Source organism: Oncorhynchus masou, chromosome 13, assembly GCF_036934945.1.
Source record: "Oncorhynchus masou masou isolate Uvic2021 chromosome 13, UVic_Omas_1.1, whole genome shotgun sequence".
Lineage (NCBI taxonomy): Eukaryota > Metazoa > Chordata > Actinopteri > Salmoniformes > Salmonidae > Oncorhynchus > Oncorhynchus masou.
Genome location: NC_088224.1, coordinates 90,696,486 through 90,719,879, shown reverse-complemented (window position 1 = coordinate 90,719,879; position 23,394 = coordinate 90,696,486). Strand labels below are relative to the sequence as shown.

The window sequence follows — 23,394 nt, the reverse complement described above, 5'->3', positions numbered from 1 at the left end:
ACTGTATATAGACTTTTTCTATTGTGTTATTGACTACGTTTGTTTATACCCATGTCTAACTCTTGTTGTTTGTGTCGCACTGCTTTATTTTACCTTGGCCAGGTTGCAGTTGTAAATGAGAACTTGTTCTCAACTGGCTTACCTGGTTAAATAAATGTGAAATAAAAAATGTTAAAATAATTCTCATGTATTTTTCAGCAGTGCAGGTTGGATTAAATTACACCCTAATTAGCAGAAGCAGCAGCTCATATGTATTATTGACTGTGAGGTAGAAAGAAACAGAACAGTCAATAGCTTTCTTCCTGCCTGCATTACAGCACTATTACTAACATGTGTTGTCCTGACCATCTTCATGGACAGAATGACCCCTTTATCCACATGCACACTGGACAACCGCAGGCAGGCAGGTAGGCAGGCAGGCAGGCAGGCAGGCAGGTAGGCAGGCAGGCAGGCAGGCAGGCAGGCAGGCAGGCAGGCAGGCAGGCAGGAAGGCAGGCAGACAGGCAGGAAGGCAGGCAGGTAGGAAGGCAGGCAGGCAGGCAGGCAGGCAGGCAGGCAGGCAGGTAGGCAGGCAGGAAGGCAGGCAGACAGACAGGCAGGAAGGCAGGCAGGTAGGCAGGCAGGAAGGCAGGCAGGCAGACAGACAGACAGACAGGCAGGCAGGCAGGCAGGTAGGAAGGCAGGCAGGCAGGCAGGCAGGCAGGCAGGCAGGCAGGCAGGCAGGTAGGAAGGCAGGCAGACAGACAGGCAGGAAGGCAGGCAGGCAGGCAGGAAGACAGGCAGGCAGGCAGGAAGGCAGGCAGGCAGGCAGGCAGGCAGGCAGGCAGGAAGGCAGGCAGGCAGGAAGGCAGGCAGGCAGGCAGACAGACAGATCCCTTTATCCACATGCACACTGGACAACCGCAGACAGGCAGAATAAAAGAGAAATAGACAAACAGACACAGACACACCTAAGGTGAGGATAAGAGGAGTGTCAGGATGAGGTCAATAAAGAGAACACATTCTCTATCGCCCTCTGCTGACGGCATGTTGTAGACAGACAGTCAACATGTAAGTGTCTGGATTTCAACTAGCTATTATTTTATCGCATTTATCATTGTGTGTTTTTGAGCTTAAGTAAGATGGCACCGACAGACATGGCAGCTCTGCTTCTAGCTCTTAAACAACTTGGCAGAATTTAGTTTTTTGTGTGTGTTATTTCTTACATTATTAGCCAAGAATGGTTTTTGTGTTATTACATACAGCCAGAAAGAACTTTTGGATATCAGAGTGGCGGTACCTCACCAGCATTACGACCAGGAATACGACTTTCCTGGATTGGATCTTTTGTTTGCACTTCCCAGGGCAATTGAACTTATCCCAGAGGCTGCTCCAAGACGCCACCGGTGGAGAAAAGGTATTCGGAGTGGTATACTTCTAGTTTGACTCAGGATGGTGCTCCCGAGTACATTACTCGTTAATGTCCAGTCTCTAGACAAGCTCAGGGCGAGGATCTCCTTCCAGAGATACATCAGGGACTGTAACTTACTCTGTTTCACGGAATCATGGCTCTCTTTGAATATACTGTCCCAGTCCATACAGCCAGCTGGTTTCTCAGAAGAAGGGCATGGTGTTTGTTTCATGATTAACTACTCATGGTGTGATTGTGAAAAACGTACAGAAACTCAAGTCCTTTTGTTCACCCAACCTAGAATAGCTCACAATCAAATGCTGACTGTATTACCTCCCAAGTGAATCCTCTTCGGTCACAGCCGTGTACATTCCCCTTCCAGCCAATCCCCCGATGGCCCTCAAGGAACTACATTGGACTTTATGTAAACTGTAAACCACACATCCATTTATTTATTGTAGCTGGAGATTTTAACGCTACTGAAGTTCTATCAACACATTGACTGTTGTACTCGCACTGGGAAAACACTCGACAACTGCTATTCTCTCTTCCGGGATGCCTACAAGGCCCTCCCCCGCCCTCCCTTAGGCAAATCAGATCACAACTCCCTTTTGCTCCTCCCTTCCTTATAGGCAGAAACTCAAACAGGAAGTACCCGTGCTAAGATCTATTCATCGCTGGTCTGACCAATCGGAATCCATGCAAGATTGTTTTGATCATGCGGACTGGGATATGTTCCCGGGTATCCTCGGAGAATGACATTGAGGTATACACGGACACGGTGACTGAGTTCATCAGGAAGTGTATAGAGGATGTTGTTCCCACTGTGACTATTAAAACCTACCCAAACCAGAGACCGTGGACAGATGGCAGCACTCGCACTAAACTGAAAGCGCCTACTGCCACCACATTTAACCTTGGCAAGATGACTGGAAATATGGTTGAATACAAACAGTGTAGTTATTCCCTCCATAAGGCAATCAAACAGGAAAAATGTCAATACAGAGACCAAATGGAGTCGCAAATCAACGGCTCAGACGCAATACGCATGTGGGCAGGGAAAAGGGAAAAGCAGCCACGTCGCCGACACGACGTCTTGCTCCCAGACCAGCTAAACACCTTCTTCGCTTTGAGGGTAACACAGTGCCATCGACGCGGCCCGTTCCCAAGGACTGTGGGCTCTCCGTGGCCGACGTCAGTGAGAGAGTTAAGCGTGTAAACCGTTGCAAGGCTGCCGGGCCAGATGGCATCCCGAGCCGCGTCCTCAGAGCATGTGCAGACCAGCTGGCTGGAGTGTTTACGGACATATTCAATCTCTCCCTACCCAGTCTGCTGTCCCCACATGCTTCAAGATCGCTACCATTGTTCCAGTACCCACCATTGTCCCTGTACCCAAGAAAGCAAAGGTAACTGAACTAAATGACTATCGCCCCGTAGCACTCACTTCTGTCACCATGAAGTGCTTTGAGAGGCTAGTTAAGGATCATATCACCTCTACCTTACCTGACACCCTAGACCCTCCTCCATTTGCATATCGCCCCAATAGATCCACAGACGATGAAATGGCCATTGGATAATAGGACAATGTGGAATATCTGGATAGGACAAGAGGAATATCTATGTAAGAATGTTGTTCATGGAGTATAGCTCAGCCTTCAACATCATTCTACCCTCCAAGCTCAGCATCAAGCTCAGGGCCCTGGGTCTGAACCCCACTCTGTGCAACTGGGTCCTGGCTTTCCTGACAGGCCACCCCCATGTGGTGAAGGTTGGAAACAACACCTTCACTTCACTGATCCTCAACACAGGGGCCCCACAAGGGTGCGTGCTCAGCCCCCTTCTGTTCACCCATGACTGCATGATCACGCACACCTCCAACTCAATCATTAAGTTTGCAGATGACACAACAGTGGTCGGCCTGATTACTAACAATGGCAAGACAGCGTACAGGGAGGAGGTGAGAGCCCTGGTGGAGTGGTGCCAGGAAAATAACCTCTCCCTCAACGTCAACAAAACAAAGGAGCTGATCGTAGACTTCAGGAAACAGCAGAGGGAGCACGCCCCTATCCACATCAACGGAACCGCAGTGGAGAAGGTGCAAAGCTTCAAGTTCCTCGGCGTACACATCACTGACAATCTGTAATGGACCACCCACACAGACAGTGTGGTGAAGAAGGCACAACAGTGCCTCTTCAACCTCAGGAGGCTAAAGAAATGTGGCTTGTCACCTAAAACCCTCACAAACTTCTACAGATGCACAACTGAGAGCATCCTGTCGGGGTGCATCACCGCCTGGTACGGCAACTGCATCGCGCACAACCGCAGGGCTCTCCAGAGGGTGGTGTGGTCTAACGCATCACCGGGGGCACACTGCCTGCCCTCCAGGACACCTACAGCACCCGATGTCACAGGAAGTCCAAAAATAATTTTTTTTAAATTTGATTTAATCTTTATTCAAGTCAGTTAAGAACAAATTCTTACTTACAATAACGGCCGACACCGGCCAAACCCGGACGATGCTGGGCCAATTGTGCGCCGCCCTATGGGACTCCCAATCACGGCCGGTTGTGATACAGCCTGGAATCGAACCAGGGTGTCCGTAGTGATGCCTCAAGCACTGCGATGCAGTGTCTTAGACTGCTGCGCCACTTGGGAGCCCAAAAGGACATCATCAATGACATCAACCATCAATCGTCGGCTACCATCCGGTTACTCAACCCTGCACCTTACAGGCTGCTGCCTTATAGACATGGAATCACTGGTCACTTTAATAATGGAACACTAGTCACTTTAATAATGTTTACATACCGTATTCTACTCTACTGCATTTTAGTCAATGCCACTCTGACATTGCTCGTCCTAATATTTAGCTATTTCTTAATTGCATTCTTTTACTTTTAGATGTGTGTATTGTGATTTGTTAGATATTACTGAACTGTTGGAGCTAGGAACACAAGCATTTAGTTAGATATTACTGCACTGTTGGAGCTAGGAACACAAGCATTTAGTTAGATATTACTGCACTGCACTGTTGGATATTAGAACTAGGAACACAAGCATTTAGTTAGATATTACTGCACTGTGGAACTAGGAAGCATTTAGTTAGATATTACTGTACACAAGCATTTAGTTAGATATTACTGCACTGTTGGAACTAGGAACTAGGAACATAAAGCATTTAGGAACACAACTTCTTGGAACTAGGAACCCACTAGGCACTGTTACTAGGAACACAAGCATTTGGAACTAGGAACACTTCACCCGCAATAACATTTGCTAAACGTGTATGTGACCAATAACATTTGCTAAACGTGTATGTGACCAATAACATTTACTAAACGTGTATGTGACCAATAACATTTGCTAAACGTGTATATGTGACCAATAACATTTGCTAAACGTGTATATGTGACCAATAACATTTGCTAAACGTGTATATGTGACCAATAACATTTGCTAAACGTGTATGTGACCAATAACATTTACTAAACGTGTATATGTGACCAGTAACATTTGCTAAACGTGTACATGTGACCAATAACATTCGATTTGACCCACCCCAACTATGCATTATTGAGGAAGTGCCATTTGAGACGATTCCTCCGACGCAATTAAAACACAGACTCTTTAAGAACTATGCTGTTATCTCAGAGACGGAGGTGAATATTTATGGAGAGGTTGATGAGGAGGAAAACTGACTTGACTGCAGAGAGCAAGTGGGAGCTCTGAATAGAGGATGCACTGATTAGATGTGAGTGGCAGGTGGGGTGAGGGGGAGGGATTAGCTGACAGGTAAATTGGGGAGGAAAAAGGTGAATTGAAGTCTCTGAAGATTGGATCAGGCCAGGGTGATTATGCTGACTGGAGGGTGGATGTGAGATGGTCTGGGGGAGGAAGCGGTGGATGTGTGTGTGTGGTGGTGGTGGGTTTCCTGTGGTCAGAACACCTCTTTAAAGTTGAATGATCCAGTAAGAGGTTTAGAGACGTGTGGAACTCTTTAAGGGGACTCCTCACATGAATAATTCAGTCTCACTCAGAAGCACACACAAGACCTGAGACCTCCCACAACCCCCCCGCATACCGTAGACAAGAGACCTCTCATTCCAACACATCAAATGATTGGCACGTTTGAGTGGTAGGACACGAGCTACTGACTGGAGACCAAAGTCGAAGAGTGAAGTTGGGGGAAGTCCAACAGCAAGGCTCAGATCAACATGGCGGCGTTGCCATGGTTTTATAAAACTGTTTCTTCACAGCGTTGAAATAAACACGTCTCTAAGCCCCATACCCAGACACTCAGACTAAAACCACGTGTGTACAAACAATTAGTGCGAGAGAACACCTGAAAATCACATTGATCTGTATATATTCGCTGTATAGGCGACATGAATCGCTGTAAAGTTGGTTCCAGTTTGTCATTTCTTTGGACACGTTCGCGTGGGTCAAATTAAAACGCCTTAATGATTGGTTGACAGAGCGTCCCACAATGCAGGCGATGGCTGCAGGATGTATGTGGTCGAGAGCAAAGTGCAGAAACATGCAGTCGACTGCAGTCAAAATGTCATGACGTCACAGTGATCAATGTCTAAATGATGTCACAATGACCAATATCTAAATGATCAATGTCTAAATGATGTCACAATGATCAGTGTCTAAATGATGTCACAATGATCAGTGTCTAAATGATGTCACAATGATCAGTGTCTAAATGATGTCACAATGACCAATATCTAAATGATGTCACAATGATCAGTGTCTAAATGATGTCACAATGATCAGTATCTAAATGATGTCACAATGATCAGTGTCTAAATGATGTCACAATGATCAGTGTCTAAATGATGTCACAATGATCAGTGTCTAAATGATCAATGTCTAAATGATGTCACAATGACCAATATCTAAATGATGTCACAATGATCAATGTCTAAATGATGTCACAATGATCAATGTCTAAATGATGTCACAATGATCAATGTCTAAATGATGTCACAATGATCAATGTCTAAATGATGTCACAATGACCAATATCTAAATGATGTCACAATCAATGTCTAAATGATGTCACAATGACCAATATCTAAAATGTCACAATGATCAATGTCTAAATGATGTCACAATGATCAATATCTAAATGATCAATGTCTAAATGATGTCACAATGATCAATGTCTAAATGATGTCACAATGATCAATGTCTAAATGATGTCACAATGATCAATGTCTAAATGATGTCATAATGATCAATGTCTAAATGATCAATGAAATGATGTCTAAATGATCAATGTCTAAATGATGTCACAATGATCAATGTCTAAATGATGTCACAATGATCAATATCTAAATGATCAATGTCTAAATGATGTCACAATGATCATGTCTAAATGATGTCACAATGACCAATATCTAAATGATCAATGTCTAAATGATGTCACAATGATCAATGTCTAAATGATGATCAATGTCAATGATCAATGTCTAAATGATGTCACAATGATCAGTGTCTAAATGATGTCAATGATCAGTGTCTAAATGATGTCACAATGATCAGTGTCTAAATGATGTCAAATGATCAGTGTCTAAATGATGTCAATGTCAATGATCAATGTCTAAATGATGTCACAATGACCAATATCTAAATGATCAATGTCTAAATGATGTCACAATGATCAATGTCTAAATGATGTCACAATGATCAATGTCTAAATGATGTCACAATGATCAATGTCTAAATGATGTCACAATGACCAATGATCAATGTCTAAATGATGTCACAATGATCAATGTCTAAATGATGTAAATGATCAATGTCTAAATGATGTCACAATGATCAATGTCTAAATGATGTCACAATGACCAATATCTACAATGATTAATGTCTAAATGATCAATGACCAATATCTAAATGATGTCACAATGATCAATGTCTAAATGATCAATGTCTAAATGATGTCACAATGATCAATGTCTAAATGATGTCACAATGACCAATATCTAAATGATCAATGTCTAAATGATGTCACAATGATCAATGTCTAAATGTCACAATGACCAATGTCTAAATGATTAATGTCTAAAATGATCAATGTCTAAATGATGTCACAATGACCAATATCTAAATGATCAATGTCTAAATGATGTCACAATGATCAATGTCTAAATGATGTCACAATCAATATCTAAATGATCAATGTCTAAATGATGTCACAATGATCAATGTCTAAATGTCACAATGATCAATATCTAAATGATGTCACAATGATCAATGTCTAAATGATGTCACAATGACAATATCTAAATGATCAATGTCTAAATGATGTCACAATGATCAATGTCTAAATGATGTCACAATGACCGCATGATTTTGGTCAAGTTCATGCAGCCGACATGTAGATGCAAGCCTGTCTATTTTTACCCCGATTATGCAACACACTTTTCAGACTTAACAAAAGTGATCCGCTCCAACGCGGATTACAAGTTGTAAACACAAGCATCTTTCTAGAACTTTCACTTTCTGACCTGAAGATCACTGACGTCATGATTTGACCTCATTTTTTGCGAGTTCCCATAGCACTTCCAGGACAACTGGGAACTCTTGAAAAATACGACATCTAATCATGACATGATCTTCAGGTCAGAGATCTAGAAAGAAAATCCCAGTTATCTTGAATGCACTGCAATCGGAGATTTCAGAGTTCCCAGTTGTTTTGAACACTGCACCAGTTGTGTTGAAAACACCATTAGTACCCCTGATGCAGTATGACAGAAAAAAAATGTTTTATCCCATATGTGACAACATTCACTTTGACATCTTCCACTGTAACATTAAGCATTGATGTAACATTGAACATTCTGGCACCACTTATTGTGACATCACTCATTGTGACATCATTATGAATCTGACACCACATCATTTTGACATCACTCATTGTGACATCATTTAGACATTGATCATTGTGACGTCATTATGATTCACATTGTAACATCTACATAAATTGATTATATTTCTATGACTCCCTGCCTAAATAAAGGTAATCATTCCACATATTGTGACATCTCTCATTGTGACCAAAACACACAGGTAAATTGCATAGAGTTTATTTAGAATGATAGCGAATGGTGATGAGAGTGATATATGGTTTGCAGCTCAAGTAAGTACATGTCCTAATAGCAAGTGGAGGGAGGTGGTTGGAATATAGGGATCTATTTCATCATAATAGTCAATCACATGAGACTCAGCAATCCTTCAGGTGAACTACTGCAACAGAAATCATGACCCGTGTGATGTCATCTGTCCAAATCCATCAATCTAGGAGCCAAAGACCCTCAACACAACCGCATCACCCCTATTCATCTGGCTGGAAACAATGTCCCTGCCTGGACACCCACCCTAAGAGAACAACAGCATGTCATGACACAGATACACTTCAACATAAGATACAAGTTAATTAAACCATACTGCCAATCTAGTTCAATTCAGACATTTATAGCAATTACAGGTGCTGTGATAATTAATTGCTGTGATAATTCTTCACATTTTACTTAACTATGTAATCTCAAAGAGGGAAATGTAAAAGCCAAAGATGGAACTTAATCTTTAAACATTATCTCTTAAGTTGTATAGCAATTGTAATATTCAAATCCTTTCACAAATACACACATACTTTCACAATATTCCTCAACACCCTAAAAATGACCCGAATCAAAGGAAAACACAACACCCCTCTTGTCAATCACTTCTTCATTCATCAAAATCATTTGTTTAATAATATCAGTATTGGAGACTACAGGCTAGGACAGAATATAGCAAAACTAAACATATTGATCCCTTTGGTACTAGGAAATGGTAAGATACCATCATTAAGTTCAATTTAAACTTTAATCCATTTCTATCAAAAACAGATTCTCAACTTCTCTTAACAATTATTGTCTTTAGTTAATTAACGTTATTCTTTAACATATCAATATTAAGGTAGAAGAGGACTATCCAAGACCTTAGACGGATAGTTTACTCTTTAAATCAAAGTTTGACATTTTCACACAACATGGTCTAAGGTATGACAAAATGTCTGACAAACTTGGCTAAATTCTCTTTCATAAGCAGTTAGTTTCTATTCCTTGGAGAGAGAGCTGGGGAGAGAGAGAGCTGGGGAGAGAGAGCTGGGGAGAGAGAGCTGGGGAGAGAGAGCTGGGGGGAGAGAGCTGGGGGGGAGAGAGCTGGGGGGGAGAGAGCTGGGGGAGAGAGAGCTGGGGGAGAGAGAGCTGGGGGAGAGAGAGCTGGGGGAGAGAGAGCTGGGGGAGAGAGAGCTGGGGGGAGAGAGAGCTGGGGGGGAGAGAGCTGGGGAGAGAGAGAGCTGGGGGAGAGAGCTGGGGGGAGAGCTGGGGAGAGAGCTGGGGGGAGAGAGCTGGGGGAGAGAGCTGGGGAGAGAGAGAGCTGGGGAGAGAGAGCTGGGGGAGAGAGAGAGCTGGGGAGAGAGAGCTGGGGGGAGAGAGCTGGGGGAGAGAGCTGGGGAGAGAGAGAGCTGGGGGAGAGAGCTGGGGAGAGAGAGCTGGGGGAGGGGAGAGAGCTGGGGAGAGAGAGAGCTGGGGGGAGAGCTGGGGAGAGAGAGCTGGGGGAGAGAGCTGGGGGGGAGAGCTGGGGGGGAGAGAGCTGGGGGGAGAGAGCTGGGGGGAGAGAGCTGGGGGAGAGAGCTGGGGGAGAGAGAGCTGGGGGAGAGAGAGCTGGGGGGGAGAGAGAGCTGGGGAGAGAGAGAGCTGGGGGAGAGAGAGCTGGGGGAGAGAGAGCTGGGGGGAGAGAGCTGGGGGGAGAGAGAGCTGGGGGAGAGAGCTGGGGGAGAGAGCTGGGGGAGAGAGCTGGGGGAGAGAGAGCTGGGGGAGAGAGCTGGGGGAGAGAGAGCTGGGGGAGAGAGAGCTGGGGAGAGAGAGCTGGGGGGAGAGAGCTGGGGGAGAGGCTGGGGAGAGAGAGCTGGGGGGAGAGAGCTGGGGGAGAGAGAGCTGGGGGAGAGAGCTGGGGGGAGAGAGAGCTGGGGGGAGAGAGCTGGGGGAGAGAGAGCTGGCTGGGGGAGAGAGCTGGGGAGAGAGAGCTGGGGGAGAGAGAGCTGGGGGGGGCTGGGGAGAGAGCTGGGGAGAGAGCTGGGAGAAGCTGGGGAGAGAGCTGAGCTGGGGAGAGAGAGAGCTGGGGGAGAGAGCTGGGGAGAGAGCTGGGGGAGAGAGCTGGGGGGGAGCTGGGGGAGAGAGCCGGGGAGAGAGAGCTGGGGGAGAGAGCTGGGGGAGAGAGCCGGGAGAGAGCTGGGGAGAGAGCTGGGGGGAGAGAGCTGGGGAGAGAGAGCTGGGGGGAGAGAGCTGGGGGAGAGAGAGCTGGGGGAGAGAGCTGGGAGAGAGAGCTGGGGAGAGAGCTGGGGAGAGAGAGCTGGGGGGAGAGAGAGCTGGGGAGAGAGAGCTGGGGGGAGAGAGCTGGGGGAGAGCTGGGGAGAGAGCTGGGGGAGAGAGAGCTGGGGGAGAGAGCTGGGGGAGAGAGCTGGGGGGGGAGAGAGCTGGGGGGGGGAGAGCTGGGGGAGAGAGCTGGGGAGAGAGAGCTGGGGGGAGAGAGAGCTGGGGAGAGAGCTGGGGAGAGAGAGCTGGGGAGAGAGAGCTGGGGAGAGAGCTGGGGGAGAGAGAGCTGGGGGAGAGAGAGCTGGGGGAGAGAGCTGGGGGAGAGAGAGCTGGGGGAGAGCTGGGGAGAGAGAGCTGGGGAGAGAGCTGGGGAGAGAGCTGGGGGAGAGAGCTGGGGGGAGAGAGCTGGGGGAGAGAGCTGGGGAGAGAGAGCTGGGGGAGAGAGCTGGGGGAGAGAGAGCTGGGGGGAGAGAGCTGGGGGAGAGAGCTGGGGAGAGAGAGCTGGGGGAGAGAGAGCTGGGGGAGAGAGCTGGGGGAGAGAGCTGGGGAGGGCTGGGAGAGAGCTGGGGGAGAGAGCTGGGGAGAGAGAGCTGGGGGAGAGAGAGCTGGGGGAGAGAGCTGGGGGGAGAGAGCTGGGGGGAGAGAGCTGGGGGAGAGAGCTGGGGGAGAGAGCTGGGGGGGAGAGAGCTGGGGAGAGAGGCTGGGGAGAGAGCTGGGGAGAGCTGGGGGAGAGAGCTGGGGGAGAGAGAGCTGGGGCTGGGAGAGAGCTGGGGAGAGAGAGCTGGGGGGGAGAGCTGGGGGGAGAGAGCTGGGGGAGAGAGCCGGAGAGAGCTGGGGGAGAGAGCTGGGGAGAGAGAGCTGGGGAGAGAAAGCCTAAGGGGATTTTTCTGACAGCCCGACTGGCCAACATCTATAACTGACCATTACATTAACCCTAACCTTAACCAAACTCTTAACCTAATTGGAAAATTAAATATGAGTTTGCATGTCAGCCACTTCCCTTTAGTCCCCCCCCCCCCAAAGCAGAGAGAAAGCACACCCCAGTGGGTAAAAACATCTACTGGAGAAAATAAAGCTGCTATTCCAGTCTGCCCTTTGTCTCGCCACGACTTGTTGACATCCCGGTTGACATCACAGGTTGTCCCCGTTCTCATGGAAACGATGCAGGTGATCCGAGTACCTGACGGACGGACAGAGGGGAGGGGATTGAAATAAGAAGAGATGGATAGAATTAAAGGCAGGCCTAACCTGACACCGCTGTTCTGCTAGCGGGGGAGGAAGACCAGTGAAGTACTCACTTCTTAGCACAGAAGGCAGAGCAGTCTGACCGATGCTCTCACTCCAGGCAGTCTTGTACAGCACCTGAGAACACACACAAACACACATTATGACATCAGCACTGACATCTGTGAATAACCGATGGGTGGCGGGAGGTGAAAGGTTACATACCAGGAAGACCAGGCAATGCAGGAAGATGGTGTAAAAGAAAGCAATGGTTCTGGCCATCTTGTTGGAGAGAATACCACGACCCTGAAACACATGGGTGAATTACTACCGTTTGTTCACACACATGTATCTGTGAACGAATGCAAGTCAGCTGGCAACCCATCCCTTATGGGATTAATTGACGCATAAACAAACATTAGAATAATTCACTGTGGTAATTAAATGATCATTCTTCTTCTGGTGTTCTCTCATTTCTAAAGAATAAAAACAAAAGATAAAAATCTATTCATAATAGTAAATGATATCCCTAGAGCAGTACAATAATATACATATATACAGGCCCTGTGTGTGTGTGTGTGTGTGTGTCTGTGTGTGTCTGTGTGTGTCTGTGTGTGTGTGTGTGTGTGTGTGTGTGTGTGTGTGTGTGTGTGTGTGTGTGTGTGTGAGACTCACCAGGCTGAGGTAACCTTGTCCCAGGGGCTGAGGCTCAGGTATCTGCGCTGGCGTTCCTGTAAACACACATGATGAGTCTCAACAACAACACATACCAGTACACATTAACACACACTGACCAGTACACATTAACACACACTGACCAGTACACATTAACACATACTGACCAATACACATCAACACACACTGACCAATACACAATCTGCCTGAAGTGGTTGTCCTCACCCTCTTGCTGAAGGACGAAGGGGTCCAGTCTCTCCTCATACTGGGAGGAGTAACGCACCGTAACCGTGTCATCACTGCCTCCAGCCTATAGGGGGAGACAGATCAATCAGTCAGGAAGTCAGTCCAGCCTATAGGGGGAGACAGATCAATCAGTCAGGAAGTCAGTCCAGCCTATAGGGGGAGACAGATCAGTCAGTCAGGAAGTCAGTCCAGCCTATAGGGGGAGACAGATCAATCAGTCAGGAAGTCAGTCCAGCCTATAGGGGGAGACAGATCAATCAGTCAGGAAGTCAGTCCAACCTATAGGGGGAGACGGATCAATCAGTCAGGAAGTCAGTCCAGCCTATAGGGGGAGACGGATCAATCAGTCAGGAAGTCAGTCCAGCCTACCAATAGACGGATCAATCAGTCAGGAAGTCAGTCCAGCCTATAGGGGGAGACAGATCAATCAGTCAGGAAGTCAGTCCAGCCTATAGGGGGAGACAGATCAATCAGTCAGGAAGTCAGTCCAGTCAGTCCAGTCAGTCCAGTCAGTCCAGCCTATAGGGGGAGACAGATCGAGTAAAAGGTAAACGATTTCCGAGTAGGTTCTTCTAGAGGAGCCTACTCACCCTGCCAGGGTAGCTCTAGAGGAACCTACTCACCCTGCCAGGGTAGCTCTAGAGCAGCCTACTCACCCTGCCAGGGTAGCTCTAGACAGCCTACTCACCCTGCCAGGGTAGCTCTAGAGGAGCCTACTCACCCTGCCAGGGTAGCTCTAGAGGAGCCTACTCACCCTGCCAGGGTAGCTCTAGAGGAACCTACTCACCCTGCCAGGGTAGCTCAACACCTACTGACCCTGCCATGGCAGCTCTAGAGGAACCTACACATCACCCTGACCAGGGTAGTTCTAGACATCTACTCACCCTGCCAGGGTAGCAACTCACCCTGCCAGGGTAGCTCTAGAGGAACCTACTCACCCTGCCAGGGTAGCTCTCAAGCCTACTCACCCTGCCAGGGTAGCTCTAGAGGAACTACTCACCCTGCCAGGGTAGCTCAACACAGGGGTGTCAAAGTCAAATCAACACGGACTGACCAAATAAACATTTCAAGCCAGGGCCGGACTGACGAATGTTCATTGAAACATTTTTAAATGACCATATAGTCTAGTGAACCTAATTGAACCTACTGAAAACCTAACAAATATATTCCAATATGATCAGATAAATAAAGCAATATTTTCATGGCTCTGTCAGTAATCTTTAATTTTCAACAGACACAAACTGACAAATTTCCTTTATATAAAAATCCCCATAACATGAACATTAAATACTGAAAAACACGGTATTCAAGGCACCATCAGTAGCCTATATTTTCTATTTTAGCAAAAGTGGGCTAAATTTACTTCAAAGAAAAAAACAATAATACAATTTTCTATCATCCACTCAACTGAAATATTTTTAAAATATAATTGGATTGAAATACAATAAAATAAAGTGCAAAAATCTATTAATCAAAAACAACACTTTGTTTAAGGAGAAGTAACATGCAGTGAAAACAAATATTAAACTTTAACTTTTAAACTTGAACTGAGTAAAAACTCTAAATATGTGATTGCACAGTAATGTTCACTTGTTTGAGGTTGAGGGTGATACTTGGTGGTGTCCCATCTTTTCCACAAGTTCATCAATGTTCGGGGTAAGGCTCTGAGCTGAGGAAATCCTCAGAATTGAGTGGAGGTGTTCAGCAGTAAGTCGACTTCTGTGTGATGTTTTGTTCAGGTTCATCAAAGAAAAAGTTGTTCACACAGGTATGTGCTGCCAAACATAGACAACGTTTGAGCAGCCTGGATGCGCAGCTGGGGCATTGTGTCGGGGAGTCAACGGGCGAACTCCGCAGCACCCACTGCCGCATATTTTGCCCTCAGTGCATCATTGCATTGGAGGTCAATCAACTCCATTTGGAGGTTTGGTGGTGAGCTTTCCACGTCAACAGCAAATGGGTTAGACAGTTCCAACCTGCTTTTTTGTGCTTCAAAGTCAGCAAATCGGCGTCGAAAGTCAGCGGCAAGCATACCTATTTTATCAGCCAACTGTGCGGGAGACAGCACTGGTAGAGAGCTTCTCTTTCATGGTCTGGCAGCTGGGAAAGTGGCTCAAATTTTCTTTCCGCATCTGCGTCTCCCACAGAGTCAGTTTGGTTTTAAATGCCTTCACTGTACTGTACATATCAGAGATGACATGATCCCGACCCTGCAGCTGCAAGTTCATTGCATTCAGATGACTCGTAATGTCACACAGAAAAGCCATTTCACACAGAAACATTTCAGTCTCGGAGTTGTGTTGTGTCTTTCCCTTTGCTGTCCAAGAACAGACAAATCTCCTCACGAAGCTCGAAACATCTTTGAAGCACCTTTCCCTGGCTTAGCCATCGCACCTCTGTGTGATAAGGCAAATCACCATGCTCCGTTTCTAACTCCGTCAGAAATGCCTTGAACAGCGGTGATTCAAACCTTTGGCTCTGATAAAGTTAACTGTGCGCGTGATGATGCTCATTACATGCTCCATTTTCAAGGCTTTACCGTCCAACGCTTCCTGGTGTATGATACAATGATAAGCTGTCAGCTCACCTGTCGCGTTTTCCTCTTGCATCTTTTCCCGTATCTTCGCCACCAGTCCGCTCCTGTGTCCACACATCGCAGGTGCTCCGTCGGTTGTCAAACCCACAAGTTTTTCCCAAGGCAGCTCCATCTCATTTACACATCTTGACACCTCTTCATACAAATCATGCCCCGTAGTTGTGCCATGCATAGGACGTAAAGCCAAAAACTCCTCTGTCACGCTTAGGCTGGAGTCCACTCCCGGATGAAAATTGACAACTGGGCAATGTCAGAAATGTCGGTGCTCTCATCCACAGCCAAGGAATATGCAATGAAATCTTTTCCCTTTTTCACAAGCTGCTCTTTTAGATTGATGGACAACTGGTCTACTCTCTCGGCAATGGTGTTTCTGCTCAGACTCACATTTAAAAGGAGTTGCCTTTTTCTGGGCAAACTACGTCACAAACTTTAATCATGCAGTTTTTGATGAAATCCCCCTCCGTAAATGGCCGGGCTGATTTAGCGATCTCTTCTGCCAAAATAAAACTGGCCTTGACAGCAGCCTGGCCTTGTGATTTGGCTTTTTTGAACAGAGCCTGTCGAGATTTGAGGCCTCGTTTTAATTCCTCTGCCTTTTGTAGCCTTTGTTCCATGTCCATATTCTTGTTTTTGTCCCGTGTTTCGTTTCATAATGTCGTCTCAGATTATACTCTTTCAGTACCGCCACACTTTCTCCACACAGAAGACACACAGGTTTTCCAGCTACCTCCGTGAACATATACTCCGACTCCCACCTTGTTTGAAACCCCGGTTCTCAGTGTCCACCTTCCGTTTTGCCATTTTTGATGGGTATCTGAAAGTTAATTTTACTGTGATGCTGACGACTGCTGTGCTCAATAAATATTGAAATGAAGCAGCCTACTGCTCAGGCGTCACCGTTGCATTGTGGGAAATGTAGTATTGGTGCGTGTAAAAGATCTGCGGGCTGCCGGCTTGCTGCGGTCTGAGGGCCGGTTCTAATAATAAATCAAGATCATCCCAGGGGCCGTAAAAAACCTTCTCGCGGGCCGGATGTGGAGGGGCCTTGACTCTGACAATGTGCTCTAGAGGAACCTACTCACCCTGCCAGGGTAGCTCTAGAGGAGCCTACTCACCCTGCCAGGGTAGCTCTAGAGGAGCCTACTCACCCTGCCAGGGTAGCTCTAGAGGAGCCTACTCACCCTGCCAGGGTAGCTCTGGAGGAACTTGATCTTCTCGTAGAGTTTGATGTTGTCGGCACGCAGGCTGTCCAGCTCACTCTGCAGGGCCTGCATGGTCACCTGCACGGAACGACTCTCCTGGAGGACACAGAGGGAGGGAAGGGGGGTAAGAAAGAGGGTGGAAAAGTCTGTGTGTGTGTGTATATATTAGAGGTCGACAGATTAATCGGAATGGCTGATTAATTAGGGCCGATTTCAAGTTTTCATAACAATCGGAAATGGAGATTTTACATTTTTTAAACCTTTATTTAACTAGGCAAGTCAGTTAAGAACAAATTCTTATTTTCAATGACGGCCTAGGAACAGTGGGTCAACTGCCTCGTTCAGGCAAAGAACGACAGGTTTTCACCTTGTCAGCTCGGGGGATCCAATCTTGCAACCTTACAGTTAACTAGTCCAACGCTCTAACCACCTGCCTCTCATTGCACTCCACGAGGAGCCTGCCTGTTACGCGAATGCAGTAAGCCAAGGTAAGTTGCTAGCTAGCATTAAACTTATCTTAGAAAAAACAATCAATCAATCAATCATAATCACTAGTTAACTACACATGGTTGATGATATTACTAGTTTATCTAGCGTGTCCTGCGTTGCATATAATCGATGCGGTGCGTATCGTTGCTCCAATGTGTACCTAACCAAAAACAATACACAGAAGTATAGATTTTTAAACCTGCATATTTAGCTAAAAGAAATCCAGGTTTAGCAGGCAATACTAACCAGGTGAAATTGTGTCACTTCTCTTGCGTTCATTGCACGCAGAGTCAGGGTATATGCAACAGTTTGGGCCACCTGGCTCAAACTTCATTCAAACAGCACTTTCGTGAGTTTTGCCAGCAGCTCTTCGCTGTGCTTCAAGCATTGCACTGTTTATGACTTCAAGCCTATCAACTCCCGAGATTAGGCTGGTGTAAACAATGTGAAATGGCCAGCTAGTTAGCGGGGTGCACGCTAATAGCGTTTCAAACGTCACTCGCTCTGAGACTTGGAGTGGTTGTTCCCCTTGGGTAACGCTGTTTCGAGGGTGGCTGTTGTCGATGTGTTCCTGGTTCGAGCCCAGGTAGGAGCGAGGAGAGGGACAGAAGCTATACTGTTACACTGGCAATACTATAGTGCCTATAAGAACATCCAATAGTCAAAGGTCAATGAAATACAAATGGTATAGAGAGAAATAGTCCTATAAATACTATATTAACTACAACCTAAAACCTCTTACCTTGGAATATTGAAGACTCATGTTAAAAGGAACCACCAGCTTTCATATGTTCTCATGTTCTGAGCAAGGAACTGAAACGTTAGCTTTCTTACATGGCACATATTGCACTTTTACTTTCTTCTCCAACACTTTGTTTTTGCATTATTTAAACCAAATTGAACATGTTTCATTATTTATTTGAGGCTAAATTGATTTTTATTGATGTATTATATTAAGTTAAAATAAGTTAATTCAGTATTGTTGTAATTGTCATTACAAAAAAATAAATATTTGTAAATAAAATTGGCCGATTAATCGGTATCGCCTTTTTTGGTCCTCCAATAATCTGTATCGGTGTTGAAAAATCATAATCGGTCGACCTCTAATATATATATATCTATATGAGAGGGACTCACAGCCTCCAGCTCCTGGTTGCGTGAACGGAACCTCTCTCTCTGGCTGGAGATTATGGAGAGGAGAGAGTCCATCTGGCCTTGAGGCAGCTCCCCCTGGGGGGCCATACCTGGGAGGGGAGGACACCCAGCACCATTATATACACACCCGGCACCACCCGGCACCGTTATAGACACACCCGGCACCGTTAACCCCCGTTATAGACACACCCAGCACCGTTAACCCCCGTTATATACACACCCAGCACCGTTAACCCCCGTTATAGACACACCCAGCACCGTTATAGACACACCCAGCACCGTTAACCCCCGTTATAGACACACCCAGCACCGTTAACCCCCGTTATACACACCCAGCACCGTTAACCCCCGTTATATACACACCCAGCACCGTTAGACACACCCAGCACCGTTAACCCCCGTTATATACACACCCAGCACCGTTAACCCCCGTTATAGACACACCCAGCACCGCCCGGCACCGTTATAGACACACCCAGCACCGTTAACCCCCGTTATAGACACACCCAGCACCGTTAACCCCCGTTATAGACACACCCAGCACCGTTAGACACACCCAGCACCGTTAACCCCCGTTATAGACACACCCAGCACCGTTAACCCCCGTTATAGACACACCCAGCACCGTTAGACACACCCAGCACCGTTAACCCCCGTTATATACACACCCAGCACCGTTAACCCCCGTTATAGACACACCCAGCTCCTACAACATACCTGTAAACATGGCAGTGGCCTCTCTGATTGGCTCAGGGATGCTGTCAATCATGCTGGTCAGGTCAGACCCCTGGTGGAGAAAACATTAAATCAATCTTTATTTAAAGTGCATTTAAATACTGTATACTAATAAGAACAGATTAGACATGGAGTCATTTGTGGTTCAGGATTTGGGATTCGGACTTCAGTCAACTTCTCTCGTCTGAATAGGGACCTATGTGCATCCCAGTGATGGGGAGACTAACACCAGGCTCGTAGTGATGTCACAGGGTCAGGGTAGGTGAAAGGTCAGAGAGGTGAAAGACAAACCTCAGCATCAGGGCGTGACAGGGAGGACATGGTCTGGATGCTGCTCAGGTCGTGTTCCAGTTTGAGGATGAGCTCCTTCTGCTCGGCGCTGGTCCGGACCGCAGACGAGAACTCCAGCTGCAGGTCTGCGTAGCGTCCTACGGAGGGAACAGGTGGAGACAGGGGACAGCCGGTTAAACACACATCATTATAGATCGTCGGTGCTTAGGCTTACAATACAATACAATGTATTTTCAGACACATATTACAGCTGTATGTTCTGGTCATGTGTCGCTCCCCAGTCAGTCACTTAGAGGTTTTCAGACGTCAACAGCTGTGGGTCTCGATTACTCCACGAGACATTTGACCTTCTGAAGAACACAGGACCAAACAGGTTCTGACGGGCACTTACCAAACACAGGACCAAACAGGTTCTGAAGGACACTTACCAAACACAGGACCAAACAGGTTCTGAAGGACACTTACCAAACACAGGACCAAACAGGTTCTGAAGGACACTTACCAAACACAGGACGAAACAGGTTCTGAAGGACACTTACCAAACACAGGACGAAACAGGTTCTGAAGGACACTTACCAAACAGGTTCTGAAGGACACTTACCAAACACAGGACGAAACAGGTTCTGAAGGACACTTACCAAACACAGGACGAAACAGGTTCTGAAGGACACTTACCAAACAGGTTCTGAAGGACACTTACCAAACACAGGACGAAACAGGTTCTGAAGGACACTTACCAAAAACAGGACGAAACAGGTTCTGAAGGACACAGGATGGAACAGGTTCTTGTCTGTCCAAAGTTCTGTCCTAACTGGCTTGTTTGTTAAAAGGACACTTTCAAAGTGAGGCTTCTGCCTAAAATGTCTCTGTCTCTCTGTGTGTGTGTGTGTCTGTCTCTCTGTGTGTGTGTGTGTCTGTCTCTCGTGCTCGCACTCTGTTCTGTGTGCGTCTCTCCCTCTCTGTGTGCGATGTCATTTTTTAAAAACTATTAGTACATTTTTTAAGCCCCAAAGTTCCAGAATGGGGTGAAAATGTCAGCCATATTGTTCAGGGAGGAATCCAAACCCGTCTGACTGGAACGAATGGCCTGAGTCATAATCCAGATTTAACGTTGACGTTTTAGTCATTTAGCAGCCGCTCTTATCCAGACCCACTCACAGGTTAAGTGCCTTACTCAAGGGCACATCGGCAGATTTCCCTTTTAGTCTGCTCGGGGATTCGAAACAGCGACCTTTCGGTTTACTGGCCCAACTCTCTTAACCGCCAGGTTACCTACCGCGCCAGTTAAAAGACGACCCGAGGGAAACCGAGGTCAACAAAGTAATTGTAGAGCGTCATGGCATCACATCCTTCAGTAGAGAATGAGATGGCAGAAACTTCAAACAAAGACACCACCATCCGTGTTTGTATAAAAGAGATTTACTTCAATTATTACACCTAGGGTGCAAGAGAATAATCCTAATAACAACACTACATTGTTTATTACAGTGATATTGCTTCTCCATGTTGTGTAAGGGACTGTCTTACAGCGCTGAGAACAGACAACATGACAGAAAAATATTAAACGGAAACAAGCGAAACCCAAGGCAAGGCCAATGAAAGCAGGTTCAGAAAAATGTTTGGAGCAACCCAAGTGCTAGCTAGGGAAACTAGGATCTCCTAGCCATCCTTTAACAACCATACAAAACACCAACCTGGTCTCAGAGCATTTCGTATTTTTCTGTACGTGACACTCAAAATATCGATGATATGTTACGTTTCGTATGGTATTAATTTGTGGATGTCCATCACCCATTTCGTATGATATGTTACGAATTACAATTCGGATTACATGTTACGAATTTGCAAAACGCACAATGTTACAAATGAACAAAAAGGCTAAAGTTGTCTGTGATGAGATTCGAACATCGCAACCTTTAGGTAGCTAGACGTTCGCGTTATATGCCCACCTGTAACATATTTTACTAAATGGAGTGTTACGGATTTACGCACAGAATAATACGAAATGCTCTTGAGACCGGGTTGAATACACTGAAACACAAACAAGTGACTGGGATAGGATGAGAAGACTTCAACAACAAATTGTTGCTGACTGAAAGTAACAAATTGTAACGCTTCACTCTGAACTGACACAAACAAATGATTGGTTCAAGCCACCTAAAGCATATTAAAGCTTTGTGAAGAGGTGAACCTCCTCTCTTCATTTTGGTTTACAACTTACTCTGCGCTGATCTCAAGTGTGGGAAACGGTGTAGAGAGAATTTGGGCTAGACGTTTCTCACCAAAAGTTCACTTCAACCAAAGTTTCACTTCATCTTAATGGCTGATATCATATTGATAAGAATATTAAATAGAAAGTGTCTTAGCTTGTGAATGATATGTGGATTTTGTGCAGTGAACGGAACAACCTTTTTGTTTGGTTGAGATTTTAACTTGATAAAAAAAAAGCTTAATCTCTGTATACAACTTGTTTTTTTATAAAGACCCATTAGTGTGTTCTGGTCAGAAATAATAGCAAGAAACGTTCAAGCAGACATGGTAATCTCATTACGGGAATCCATTGTCCAAACCACAAGTAGCCAGCTAATGACTGGACAGCATGACAACTCAATAAACAGGAAGTCAGTCCAGTGCAGGGTTGGGGGTCAATTCCATTTAAATTATAGTTTATTCAGGAAGCATACTGAAATTCCAATTATCTTCAATGCTTTTTTTAAAATTGGGAACAATTAGAATTTAGTTTACTTTCTGAATTGACAGGAATTTAGATGGACTTGACTCTAACCCTGGTCCAGTGCCTTTTACTAACTGGGCCATTCTACCCAGTCTCCTCCTCCAGCTACCGACAGACCAGAGCCAGTAGAGACAGACAAGGTAGAATCAACATTATTATGTTCATGTACTTTATATATATCTATATATAAATATATATGAATGAGAGGTGTGAGTGTCAATAAACAGCCTTAAATAGGAGAGTTCCATGAGGGGCATAGACAGGGCCCCGAACATTCTTCAGTGTGCTGTGTTTTGTGCTGTGATGTGAGAAAGAGGAAGTGTGTGTGTGTGTGTGCTGTGTATACCAATGATTCTAAAAGTATTTTCCTTCTTACAAAAATCCACTTCAATAACATGTCTTTTAAAAAGTATTAGAAAACAGAGCATTGTTTTTCCCTAGTCCTGATATGGAGCCCAGTGCTGCGGTCCAGACCGCCTCTACAACCACATACACTAACAACTACTACTTCAATAGAACGAACAATATCAACGTTTTACAACTTCAGGAGACACTAACATGATATACAGTCTGTTGCATCTGTACAGCGTTTTATACGACAGTGTATAGAATCATCTGATTTAGCTTTATAGAAAAATATCTGTGATGGAAAATTCCTGAATTACCCCCCCCAACTCCCCCCACCAAACAAATCCAATCAAATCAGACAATAACATCAAATTGTTCAGCTGTAAAAGCCAGATTAGAATATTTAAACACAAAAACAACCTTCCCCCATCTTCCCATCAGACACCGCAGGCTAAAACCTTGTACAGTCTAATCTGAAAACTTGATTTAAGGCTTCCAGAAAGTGACCATCCTCCTAGAGGAAACTGACTGTGTAAATAACCAACCCAAAAGACACAGCAGATCCCCTTCTACACAGAATCTCTTGAATGCCACCGAAACTTGACCCTTTAAATTTTGACAGGAAAGATGTTGAGAAACAAAAATAAGTTTTTTTTTTTTTTTTTAACCAAAATACAAAGATGACAATCGATGCAATATGTTCCTACAGTCTTCATGAAAAATGATTAGAGAGACCAGTCAATTGGCAGTGGCTGAGGAGAGAAACACAAGATAAATGCCTTTAAACCTCTTAAGGTATAGGGTGCAGCATTTTCACTTTTGGATAAATCGCGAGCCCAATTTCAACTTCCTGCAACTCATGCCAGGAATATAAGATATGCATATTATTAGTAGATGTCGATAGAAAACACTCTGTGAGGTTTCTAAAACTGTGTGAA

General features: G+C 45.6%; 1 protein-coding gene and 1 long non-coding RNA gene across 2 annotated transcripts in view; both read right to left on the bottom strand.

The window, feature by feature from the left end:
* Nucleotides 1–11,600: 11,600 nt before the first annotated feature.
* On the bottom strand, nucleotides 11,601–12,365 carry LOC135553205 (uncharacterized). Its single transcript, XR_010457563.1, has 3 exons — nucleotides 12,211–12,365; nucleotides 12,060–12,123; nucleotides 11,601–11,941 (listed from the first exon to the last, which is right to left on the bottom strand). It is a non-coding gene; the product is annotated as an uncharacterized LOC135553205 (long non-coding RNA).
* A 90-nt stretch (nucleotides 12,366–12,455) lies between these two features.
* Nucleotides 12,456–23,394, bottom strand: part of cux1b (cut-like homeobox 1b) — a 176,638-nt gene continuing 165,699 nt past the window's right edge. The window contains exons 15-21 of the mRNA XM_064985583.1: nucleotides 19,375–19,511; nucleotides 19,066–19,135; nucleotides 18,331–18,437; nucleotides 16,684–16,800; nucleotides 12,886–12,970; nucleotides 12,661–12,716; nucleotides 12,456–12,461 (exon numbers count right to left, since the gene is read on the bottom strand). Coding sequence (XP_064841655.1) covers nucleotides 12,456–12,461; nucleotides 12,661–12,716; nucleotides 12,886–12,970; nucleotides 16,684–16,800; nucleotides 18,331–18,437; nucleotides 19,066–19,135; nucleotides 19,375–19,511 — 578 coding nt within the window. The remainder of the gene's footprint in view (nucleotides 12,462–12,660; nucleotides 12,717–12,885; nucleotides 12,971–16,683; nucleotides 16,801–18,330; nucleotides 18,438–19,065; nucleotides 19,136–19,374; nucleotides 19,512–23,394) is intronic.